Source organism: Lissotriton vulgaris, chromosome 6 (genome assembly GCF_964263255.1).
Source record: "Lissotriton vulgaris chromosome 6, aLisVul1.2, whole genome shotgun sequence".
Classification (NCBI taxonomy): domain Eukaryota; kingdom Metazoa; phylum Chordata; class Amphibia; order Caudata; family Salamandridae; genus Lissotriton; species Lissotriton vulgaris.
This window is the reverse complement of record NC_141694.1, coordinates 1,664,744,348-1,664,756,955: the sequence shown is the minus strand read 5'-3', so window position 1 is coordinate 1,664,756,955 and position 12,608 is coordinate 1,664,744,348. Positions and strand designations below refer to the sequence as shown.

Below are 12,608 nucleotides of genomic sequence, written 5' to 3'. Positions count from 1 at the left end.
AAAAGGTAAAAGAAGGAGAAGAACAGGAAGATAAAATGCTGAATGGGGGGGGTGGCGCAGACCAAAGAGAAGACTTAGCAGAGTCAATAAAGATTAGCAGAATGACATACCCAAAATGGCAACAACTTCGTCATCTTGGATGACCTCCAACGATCCAGAAACCACAAAACACAAAGTGTCTATGCTTTCCCCAGCATGGTAGATCAGGTCCCCTGGGGCACAGTGCACGGTCTGGAACTCCATGGCTAGAGCGCGAAGGCAGCCATCGCTGGCCAGTCGGAACGCAGGATGCTCTTTGAAGACCTTCCGGTTCAGGTGGACACATATGTCTGCTCGCATATCCTTTGGGCAAATCTGCAAAACCTAAGTGTGGAAAAGAGAATCTTTGTCTCATTTTATCTGATGGTGCATCACAAACGTCATTTTCATGGGTCCCACAAAATATTCACTTCTGCATGTAGACACACTGCATTGATGTTGTACTGCACTTGTGTCATGCCCATGAGCCACCATTAAAAGGGCAAAAGATAAATATAATAAGAAATAGACATATTTAAAGTTATCTACAGAAAAGTCAAAATAACAGTTTCACTCATACATCATCGGCATGAAATATAAGTATCAGACCCAGCATCACTCTGAGCCAAAGTCTAAAATTCTAAAAAATACTTAGTGGAATGCACCAAATGCTTGTATTGGGAGGCCAATTAGATCTCACAATATTGCAGACACATTTATATAGTGACCCATTGCACAGCTTTATTTATACTTTGGACTTGGACCCTCAAGTCATGAAGCATTTTTATTTCATTCTATATTATGGGGCTGAGGATAGAGGTATTTTAACCATGACCCATTTAGGTTTCTTCCAAAACCCACTCAATAAACAGTATATTATTACAAGTTTGCACATTTCATACAAATTCTCAGTGGTTGAGATATACCGACCAGGATGGGGCACAGAAGATGTTACTTCAGATGCTACATGTCCAGTGAAGTGCAGGGTGTCCTTGGTGATTGTGCATAGCTGCCTCATAGCTAATGGGAATGAACCAATCACAAAGGAAGGCCCGTTCGGTTTAGTCCACGGCAACCAATCATAACAGCTCTCTTAGGTTAGACACTTATGATTATCTGCTGGACTGCTGCCTCAGCTCAGTGTCTGTGCAGAAGTAAGTTCCATACATGACAGATTCATCATGTGATTTACTACCAAGTACTATGGAAAGAAAGAAATGTTCCCACTCCTACTGCCCTCCACCAAGCCTACTTGCCAATTAGTAGGCGGTGCTAAACCATGGTCCAACAGAAACCAGGGATCAAGGTGAGGCACTGTGTGAGCAGAACCCAGGGATTCGAATGCACCCCAAGATTAGAACAACCAAAATGGACCTCAGAAGTTCCATTCCAGCATCCTTGATCTAACAGGAAGAGCCACAACCCTACTAACCTTAGGTCCCATGAAACAATATCAGAAATAGTAGTAATTAGGACAACTCAATAAATGAGTTCCAGTGCTAAGAAAGGCTGAAGCATTTTATTACAAAATCTCAATAATTAAGTGATACAGAATAATGCACAAATGCCATGAAGACGTAATATAGAGTTCATTAGTCAGAAATTAGTAAATTTTAATACAGCAAAACCATTAGTAAAGTGGACAATTAAAAAATCATTTTAAGTCTCTGATGGTTAAGGAAAAACTCGGTCAGTATCGCAAAAGAAACTAACAGCATCTCTAATAGCAAAAGAAAATCTCAAGTAAATCGGGCGGAGTCCCTAGAGGAACACAGAGTGTCTCTAGTAAAGGGACAAAGTCAAGGGAGGAAATCAGAATGTTTCCTGGCCCTCCCTAAAAACAAGGGTTTTATACACATTTTCAAATTGCTAAACAAGAGAAATTGCTCATTCAGCATGACATTATATTCTCCATTTTCTCCGCATTGAGTACAGAGAAAATGGAGAATATAATGAACTAAGAGCAGACTCTGCCAGAAGTAAAGCCACACTAGAGTGGAGCAGGTTTTCCAGGACAATAAACGTCAAACCTGAAAGACTGTGACATTCAAGCTTAATGCATCCTTATCTAAAATCTCCCTGAAAATCTGTTCCTGGAATAGCAATGGCCTGGGAGATAAGACCTCGGATCCGGAACTGCAAACTTGCTCTATCTACTGGCAACAAGAAGCGCCAAATCTGTCACAATAAGGAAGGCCTAGCGACATACAGCTCCATAAGTAGTATTTATGCAGCAGAATCATTGCCATACAATCTAGCTCCACACACCGCAATGCAAGCACTCCGAACTACCTTAGAGGGGACAAAAAAAAAGAGTATATAATACTCATACATTTGTATCTGCACCCACGCGATAAAACCAGAGGTAGTCAACAACTGAAGGAAGAACTGGTGAAAATAAATACAGAGGACAAAGCAAACAGCTGGAGAGTCACAGGGGCCTTCAATCTAAATGTGCTCAACAACAGAGCTTAGGACATGTATTCAGAAGAGGATCCATTTGCATGGGAGGAAATACCTCAAGATAACAACACAGATGGAAGCCCTACAAAAACCTCGAAAAAGCTATTGGATTTTTTAGAGTAACTAGGCTCTTGTACATTAAACGGCAGATTTCCAGGAGATCGCCCACAGACAGCACCATTTAACAACGCAGTAGCAAGGTCCACAATCGACTACACATTCTGCTCTCATTGCATTTTCTCAAAAGTAAAAGACTATTGCATTGGGAGCGTGGATTATAGCAATCACCTACCCCTGGAAATCACGGTAGAAGAGCCATCAACATTCAAAATGCCCCCAGCAAATACACTCTGTTTAGAATTTACCAATAATGAGAAAAGAGTGAAATGCAGAACCAACGATCCCAAAGGCCTCCTTTCCCTTGCAAAACAGTACACCGCAGTGCTGCTTAGATCTTGCCTGGCGGAGGTGGCTGAGTGGATGAGCTTCAGCTGTCTCAAGCTTAATGCTGGGAAGACTGAGGTTCTTATCCTTGGCAATTCGATTTGATTGACTGCCGGGGGCCTGACTCCCTCTGCACTTTACCTGCACCTAAGCCCAAAGTTAAAAACCTTGGTATTTGGTTTGACTCAAAGTTATCATTTGACAGTTACATCGGGAGCCTAGCGGGACAATACTTTGGGATCTTAAAAACCCTGCAAACAATCCTACTGTGAGAGCAGTGTCAGGATTGGATGGAGCAGGGTGGATGATACCATTTATTCTGATTTTGAGAAACCTGCCCCCCCCCTTCTCTGTCCTACCTACCAGCCCCAATCTCATCGTCTGATCGAGTGACCTCAGAGGATAGGTCCATTACCCCTGCTCAGCAGACCACCCCACATTACCTAATCTTACGATCTCCTGTAATTCAAGGTTCCCACGGGATACCTGTCCTCCCGCCTTACACTTGATCGACACATGGGATCCGCTTAACATCAATACTCTTTCTGATATTATAAGTAAAATTAAATCCTGCTCCCCACTGGATCCTCTTCCCCCCCAAATATTAAAAATGTTGGACAATTCTTTCCTCAAACTCATTATGGATCTTCTAAACTCCTCCCTTAGAGAAGCTACAGTACCCTCTGCATGGAAACATGCGATGATAGTGCCTCTGTTAAAAAAGGCTAATGCTGACCCTAGCATTCCATCTAACTTCCGTCCAATTTTACTTCTTCCGGTTTTTTCAAAAATCATGGAAAAACACATCAACTCTCAACTTTCATCCCATGTTGAATCTAGGGGAATTTTACATCCATCCCAATCCGGTTTTAGATCTGGTTTTTCGACAGTATCTACTCTGCTGGGGGTCTCTGAAAAAATCTGATGCCGATTGGATAGGGGGGAAACCGTGGCACTCATTCTGCTTGATTTGAGTGCCTCATTTGACACGGTTTCCCACCCCATTCTTATCAATGCCTTTAGATCATCTGGCATCACCAGCACAGCCCTGAACTGGTTTGTTAGCTTTCTATCGGACCGCACCTTTCAAGTTTTCTCTTCCTCATCAGCTTCCCAAACCTATACATCGGCGTACGGTGTTCCGCAAGATTCCATCTTGAGCCCCTTGCTCTTCAATTTGTAATTCAGACCTTTGGCTACTATTGCAGAGCAAGCTGGGCTCACTATTTACTCGTACGTCGATGATACCCAGGTCATCTACTCTCTTTCCTCGGGTTCTCACTCCCCTTCCTCTTCCCTCTGCACAGGACTGAGTAACATCGCAGCCTGGATGTATGATAACAAACTGAAACTGAACGGGGGGAAAACAGAACTTCTTCTGTTTGGCCATAACACCACCTTATGGGGACCCCAACACTGGCCCTCTCAAATGGGCACTCTACCCACCCCATCTAAAACAGCACGCAACCTCGGCGTCGTTTTTGACGACCAGTTATCTATGAAGAACCATGTGGTTAAAACTTCTTCCACTTGCATTACTGTCGTGTTCTAATCTAGGACCCCGATCAATACTGTGACCTTATGCCCCAATACGGCTATAATCCATTTATACCCCTATAATGGCATAAACGATCAAGAGCGATATTTCAGAAACTCGTCTCTGGCCTAAAACGATCAGAGCCACATTTCAGAATCTCTTCCTCTGCAGCTCATTACAGCAGATGACACAGCAGAAGCCACTATCTTAGATTCCTAGATTACACTCCGAGTTCTTCAACAAGATAAAACTCAGCAACCTGGGAAAGCCCCGCTTGCTATGTTTTGATTAGTAATAGAACTCTAATGAGCACTGAGAGACGATCACTTCCTAGTGACATCTTTATTGACGTCTTATGTCCAAAAACTTACGTCAAACAAGGCACCTTTCAGGTATAAATATTACCAACGTTGCCTTAAGCAAACGTGATGATATCGATGATAGTGATGGTGTGGTGAATACAGGAGCAGAACAGCTGTCCCTTGCAGAGCCCAGCAGATGCAAGCAGCCCACGGACGCTGCCCCTCCTCCTCCTTGACGCGCTGAGAAAGACGCTGTCTTTTCTCTTGCCGAGAAAATCCAGCTCCGGCGTTTCCAGCCTACTCTTGCGAGTGACTGGGATATTGAGTCCTGGAAGGAGATACAAGACCTCCAACATTCTATTCCAGGGGTATGGTGTTGACTAAACCCTTAGAGAGAATTCTTGAAGCAAACCCTTGGCAAAACCAACTTAACTAAACTGCTACTTACTTACTCCCTCCCAAGTATTAGGCTTAGGTCAGGTACACTGGGGTAGGCGTAGTTAGAAGCACCAGTTGAGTACGTTAGTCAAATGTATATGTGAATGTATATATTTTATTCATTTTAACCATTGTTTGGCTAAGAAACCATATCAATGCTTTTACAATATTATTTCGCAATCCTCATTTTACTGTACGCACTTTTTATAATAACAAGTCTTGCAATTGTGGCAATTCATTTCTCTTGCATGTATATGTGAATGTATATATTTTATTCATTTTAACCATTGTTTGGCTAAGAAACCATATCAATGCTTTTACAATATTATTTCGCAATCCTCATTTTACTGTACGCACTTTTTATAATAACAAGTCTTGCAATTGTGGCAATTCATTTCTCTTGCATGAGAAGAAAGACTGTTCAATAAATAATACCTTTTTTATTGAAGACGCCCGTCCCTCGATTCTCTGCATCTCGGTGAAAGTAATCTGCACAACTGACTGAGTAAAATAACTGTCTATTGTTTCACACGACTCCAGAGATTGACTCTTATTCTAAGGAGCAAAGTTGTCATGTTTATGCGGTTGTTGGAAAACTGAATCCCTTCTTGTCTGTACCAGGGAAGCTGATCACTTCCTATTCAGTCAAGAAAGTTTTCAGTGATCTCTGAGCTAGTTGGTACAAACCCAATTAAGTTTAGCATAGTCAGTAGAGATCTGGAAGACCGCACTTCTACGTCTATACTACTGTTTATGTTATTCCAATGCGCAGGGCCTGTAGGGAAAATTAGAACTACACTACATTACTATCATTAAGTGGTTGCGTAAGATCATCTGGATGCTCCCCCAGGATACTCAGAAAAACGTGGTCCAGGCTTTAATCACCTCTAGACTGGACTACGGGAACATCCTTCTCCTGGGAGCCTGCAAAGAGGTGATTCGTAAATTACAGACAGTCCAGAATATGGCTGCGCGACTGCTCTGTAAATATCCCAATACATCCCCTACCTCCAATTCCCTACGCACTCTGCACGGGCTTCGCATTGAAAGCAGCACAAAATCTAAGGCCCTCTGCATTATGCACAGAATAAATACTGGCCTGGCCCTACCCTATCTTAACTCCTTGGTACAGCATTACTGTCCCCTCTGCACTCTGCGATCATCTAATCAGCACTTATTCTCGGTTCCCAGAATCAAAAAATTCAGGATGGGTGGCCGCTCTTTCGCCTGGCTGGCCCCATCACTCTGGAATTCCCTTCCTCTCCAGTTACAAACTGAACTCTGCTACCTTAGGTTTCGCAGACAGGTAAAAACTTGGTTATTCAACATGTAACAGCCTACCTTCTGACTCTCCCTTCTCATTTGGTTTTAGTGCCGGGAAACCTACGGGTAGCTGAGCGCTTTATAAACTTAAATATAATAATAATAATAATAATGGATGCCCCTTCAGGCCTTGTAGGCCTATGCTTGGTCTCCACCCAGTTGTTTAAGACAGCTAGGTGGAGAGCTTCATAGTGTGCATGTCACTTTGGCCGGCACAAGATAGTCAGCCAAAGTGACTACTTTAGAGCATAGAGCCAGCCACTGCCCCTGTCTGCTGCTGCCAATCGGCAGCAGAGAACACCCCTGCATGTCTCGGTGCTCAGGAAGATTGGCTGCTGCAGTGCGGTTAGTGCGCACCCCGGGAAAAAAAAGATGTCAATGAAATCTTTTTATTGCCATTTTATTTTCATGCGAAGCTCGTAGCGTGCGGGGTGGGGGCGATGCTCCCCCGCCCAAGTGAAGAAACCTCAGCCGCTATTGTCACAGAATTCCTAACAGTAAAGATCCTAGCTACCTGTATCCTCTGGTTACAATCTTCTCCCCAAGAAGAAGTCTGAGAACAGCTGGGGCTTTTCTAGCTTGTATCTCCAGCATCAAATCATTTAGCATTGGCGGATGCTCATTTCGCTTCTTGGCAGCCAAGTTGTGAAATTCCCTTCCTCTCCTGCACAGGCCAGGAAAATCAGAGCTATCTTTTTGCAAGAAATTAAAAACTGGTTCTTCAGATCCGCATAATTTGTGACCTTCTGACACTTTGTTATTAACCTTGGGAATGAAACATTAGTGCTGGGACACCGACGCTGAAGTGACTATGAGCTCTACAAGTCACAGTATTATTATTATTATTATAATTACTTCAACATCATACTCCCCTTCTTGACTTCTGCTGCAGAATTTCCTAAAATATTCTTAAATTAAATTGAAGTCTTTCAAAAGTAAGCGCTGTATCTTTTCAAAAGTCTTCAAATAAGGCATGCCTTGGTACATCAGTTGGTACAAAGTTAGATGCTCCAAGAATGAAAAAACAATGATAAGGGTGATGACAGATCTACTCTGTGCTATTATTCTGCTCTGAGCACTCACTCCGCGGTATCAACTGTTTCTAAATGTTGCTATAATCTACGTTTCTTACTCAGTATTTTAGCACTGTTCCCAATTAGAACTATTTTATTTATGCATTTGTTTTACTTATGTGACCTTTAGAAAATACTTAGGGGCAGATGTATCATCACCATAATTTGCGATTCTCAAATAGCGATTTTTTAGAAATCGCTATTTGAGAATTGCAATTTGGGATGTATGTAGAAAATCACTATTTTTTTGCGATTTCTTAAAATTCCTTAATTCCGATTAGCAAATTGCTAATCGCAATTAAGGAATAATTTCCCATTCATTTCTATGGGCCAGGAGGCCCATAGGAAGGAATAGGAAGTTATTCTCAATTTGCGATTCGCAATTTGCTAATCACTAATTGAGAATAATTTCAAGGGTGCAAGGGTGTCTTAAGGACACCCTGCTGCACCCCTGATATTTACATGTGTGCGCATATGGCGCACATACATGACCTAAGGGCATGTATGAGCACCACATGGCACCTTTACAAATGCCAAAAAGTGCATTTGTAAAAGAATTCGCAAATTACCACCAACTACAAGTTGGTGGTAATTTGCGATTTCTTAGTGTGAAATTGCAAAACGTTATTGTTTCTTACATAGCATTTAAGGAATCGCTATTTGCGGTTCCTTAAATGCTTGCGCAAAATTAAGGAATCGCAAATTTTGCGATTCCTTAATTTTGCGATGCGATTTTCTTCATACATCGCATTTGCCGTTTTTTTTGTCGCAAACGCTGCTTTTTACGAATCGCAGCGTTTGCGAGAAAAAAAACGGATAATACATCTGCCCCCTAATCGTCTAAAAGCATTTACATGCCACCAGTCAGCATGCGACACACCTTGACCTCTGCAGAGGTAATGACCCTTGGAGTAATCAAAGAATGATTTTCCTGGCTTTTCACAAGTAGATGTGTGTTGGGGTTTTATGTGCATGTCAGGTTCCAGATTGTATTAGTTTGTATGGAGAGGGGCATCTCCCATAACCTATATAATTGGAAATAGTACTGGTAAATTTAGAGAGATTTGCTGATGGATATGCCCTAGGAGCCATTTTGTGTCAGTGGATTAAAAAGGGCTGCACCACTGAGGTGTTATATATTAGACAATGTTCTGGTTAATTGTGGCCTAAACATCTAGCTTTGTAACTGTTTTTGGGGCTAGGGGTCTTATTTTTGTTCAGGCCATGTATCCAGCTTTCAATCTTTAAGAAAGGAATTAGGAATACATGCATAATGGGGGAACATTACTGCACACTAACATTCAGCACCCCAGGCCCTTTTAACAGCAATACTTCCAAGGCTACTGTCAAGTCCTCAAGGCAGGTATGAGCCAGTGGACACTTGTCTCTAAGGCCAGAAGCACAGACCCTTCTGGGGCCTGAATTGAAATTAGAAGACAGCTGGATCTGACGGAAGAGGCAACGTGGACTGTATCTCAATACAAGAATTGATGAGATTGCAGCAAGGTAGGTGAGATTGGCAATAGGTTGCTTGATAAGTGGAGCTTAAGATGAATAGTGAAGGCATCCTGAGAAAGACATGTAGGAGGCACTGAAGACTACTGGATGGACTGGCTGAGGTAAAACAACAGGATAAAGGAAAGTAAGCACGGATTGAGGAATGGAACAAATGGAACAAATAGGGAACAGAGGAAAGGACCAAGGAGCTTCCAGGTTCCAGTTGTATAGCACCAGTGTGAAGTAAAGGACTTCTTCTATAGGGTATCACTTGCTCCTGATCATGAGTTACCCGTGTAGCACACATCTGTGCTTTTGAGAATGACTCGGAAACTGTACATGTCTTGAAAAGTATTAATCTGAATGTAAGTGTTGGCTGTACCCTCCCACAGACACGGTTCTCGCCTTCTGCTGGGTAACTGTATTGTTGAGAAGATATTCCGGCACTCTTTCTTCAAGACAAGATTTTCCTTGCATGGCAACCATTTTTTGTAGGAGTGTCCACGGCCCATTAGTTCCTTGGAAACTGGTTGTCCTCTGGGATAGTCCCCATTTCTAGGCCAATACTTGAGCATGCTGGGTGGAGGTGAGGGAAGAATGCTGATAAGCATTTTGTGGTTTGAGTTTTGAGTTCTTTTTGCTCTTGCACCTTTAACCTGTCAGATGCAGAGGTTTCACAGCAGCCAAATATATCCCAGAATAAGAACTAATAAGTTGTAAACATAGCATTGGGAAATGTACTAACATATGTGCAAGCAAAGACTGTAATCTGTGTCCTCTTATCTTTACATTTGAAGATAATTCCACAGATGAAGTGGAGCTTAGCAGGTATGAGCTGCTCACATCTGCTGCTCTCCGGCACCATGTACACAGCTGGCAGGTTGATGTGCCCGGACAAGGGTTGAGCAGTAGCTACCGTACTTTGTGGTTCTGTGAAGGACTAAACATGACAGGGGTGATAGGCAGGTGCAAACAGACTTGCCCCAGCTCACTCCAAAATATCCTTCTATTTCATTTGGTGGGGGTCTTACTACAGTTTCCTCCACTGCTGGCAGCAAGCACCTTCCCACTTCATACAGATTCTATCCATAAAACTGCAAGGGGTTCATACCCTCATAATCCTCTACTTATCAAATCTGTGCGGGTCCCCCACATTGACTTCACTGTTGGATTGGGTGTCGTGGGCTGCAGTTTCAGCCATAGGTATTGGCTGTTGCGCTATATGTCACTATCCCATTTTGCTTAGGCTCGCATCTCAGATGATGCTCCATTGGTACCCCAGGTCTTTTTTTCCATGTCCTCTCATCCCCCTATTCTACTTCTCCACTCCTGCCGTGATCACATATTATTTCCTCCGGCCCACTGTGGTAAGACAGTGGAGGGCATCGCAGCTTGATTCCAATTACTTTCTCCTTTCTTGTCAGAGAGGGCTGTGGGGCTGATCTTGTGTATTTTCATGCTTATTTTGTGACCAATTTATCCTTTCCAGAGGTGAGTGTGTTTAATTTTCAGCTCCTGTCCTTGGCTCGTCTGAATTCTCTGCTGGTCCCTGGGTGTGATGGTATCCAGTGATGTCACCTACCCCTTCTCCTTGGTAGGAGCATTGGCCTGAAATGGGGGCCCAATGCCCTCTTGAGCCATAATCCTGCAGCCTCCTTCTCCATAGTGCCCATTATTGCCCAGCGCCGTGAAACCCTTATGGGTGAGTAGTCACGCTTTAACAAATGCCTCATTGATGATTGGTTGACTGCCGGACTGCACCTCAGACCTTACCAGTGGCATTCCTGTGTCTTGCACCCCCACACCATGGTCAACCACAACGTTATGGTACCTCCCATTAAGCCTACCAGCATGACAACAATGAAATCCAAGTTCAATTCTTGCTCTCCCATCACAATCTCCATGCAGCATCCCAGTACCTTGTACGCATCCCCCACTCCCATCTGATACAGTCATTGTGCCCACCCCCTCTCCCACTCATCCCAGGGGACTTCTTGGTTGGGGAAGACAGTATACCTGGGCACATCACCCACTACGCTTTTGCCCATGACTATTTGGTATGGTCTGAAATGTTGTAAATCTACACTGACACATTGCAGTTGATTACAAAATCATCATGCGACAAACAACAACCTCCATTATGTGTCTTTTCTTCAAGTAAAAGGATGAGTAACATACAATATAATTATTTCAATACTTACAATACTAACTACATGACTGCTAAAGTATCAAGACACCAATGAAGGTAAGAATGGACTGACATTCTATGTTTTCCAGTATGATTTTCCCACATATGGCAACTCAACACTTAACATGTATACAATATTCTTTACAAAGACACAAATTCTCCCTCGCCCCCCCTTAATGTGAGATAATTGAACAGAGATATAACCCTACACCAACAGTACACATCAAGCAGTGCCCAATGTACTAAGAGGTGCATAAGACTGCTCAATGCCTTATGGATGGCCAAGCATTAGCTACTTAAATAGCATATCTATGCCAAGTTATGTTCATACCTCACCCTGCACAGATAGTAAACATAGGGCACAACCACTGGTACCATGATACACACAACATGACTCTAATCCATATCCTTGGCTAAGTGCCACTTACTAACACATTCATTGCTAATTATTTGTATGCCTCCCACTAACATGGCAATGCTATTCATCATGCAGATATCATGCACATTTGTCTCCACACAGATCCATAACTTAATCTAAGAGGAAATGATTACATTTATCACTAACTAGCACATTACACTGGAGCAGGAATCTTGCAACATCATTTTTGATTTGATTTGTACTTTTTAAAAGAATTATATTTTTGGTAGCTGGTGCATTCTTGTCAGAACCTGTTAGCAATTCCTTTGTAAGTGAATTTGATTATGTTTTACCAGGTGTAAATATGTTCTCTTGTTTTTTTCATGAGTTATGGAGTTGGGAATGAAAACCTATTACATGCTCTAGGATAAATATGCTATGTGGCTTTGGATCCTTTGAATACTGATTGAGCATTGTCAGTCTGGGATTAGTGCCTGATCGGACTGATTCAGCAGCATGGCTGTTTAAGTTTAGTTAGATCTGAGAAGACCGAGATTGGTTGTAAGGAAGGGTGCTTCCTCGTCTGTTGATCTAATGAGCAGCTCACTAAGTGGGGTGTTCACATTGCTCTGGTGTGAAGAAGGATGGAAACACACACAATTCGGATTGACCAATATATTTTAAATATTCTGAGTCTAATTTTTGTGTTGTGGTGTTCCATGCCTTGATTGGCAGATTGGGGATGAAGAGTGTGGAGAGGTTCATATAAAGAGGATGAGTGAGCATTCCCTTTAGGTTAAGGGAGTGGTGCCTCACTGAATGATTGCATTATGTACCTCGAAAGGATATGGTCAAGGCAATCATTTTTGGCGCTAGCAAATTAGGGGTTGTGGTAATAAAGAAGTATTGTGTCTCAGACCTCTGTGTGTGAGAGGTCAATCCAGAGGTGTAAAATATGAAGTAGAAG

At 42.6% G+C, this 12,608-nt stretch overlaps 1 protein-coding gene across 4 annotated transcripts in view; it reads right to left on the bottom strand.

Moving 5' to 3' along the window:
* The window catches only part of KCNH1 (potassium voltage-gated channel subfamily H member 1), a 1,530,898-nt gene that overhangs the window by 595,138 nt on the left and 923,152 nt on the right, over positions 1 to 12,608 (bottom strand). For all 4 annotated transcript variants that reach the window (XM_086927835.1, XM_086927836.1, XM_086927833.1 and 1 more), the window contains one exon: positions 111 to 363. In XM_086927835.1, the coding sequence (XP_086783961.1) occupies positions 111 to 363 (253 nt within the window). The remainder of the gene's footprint in view (positions 1 to 110; positions 364 to 12,608) is intronic.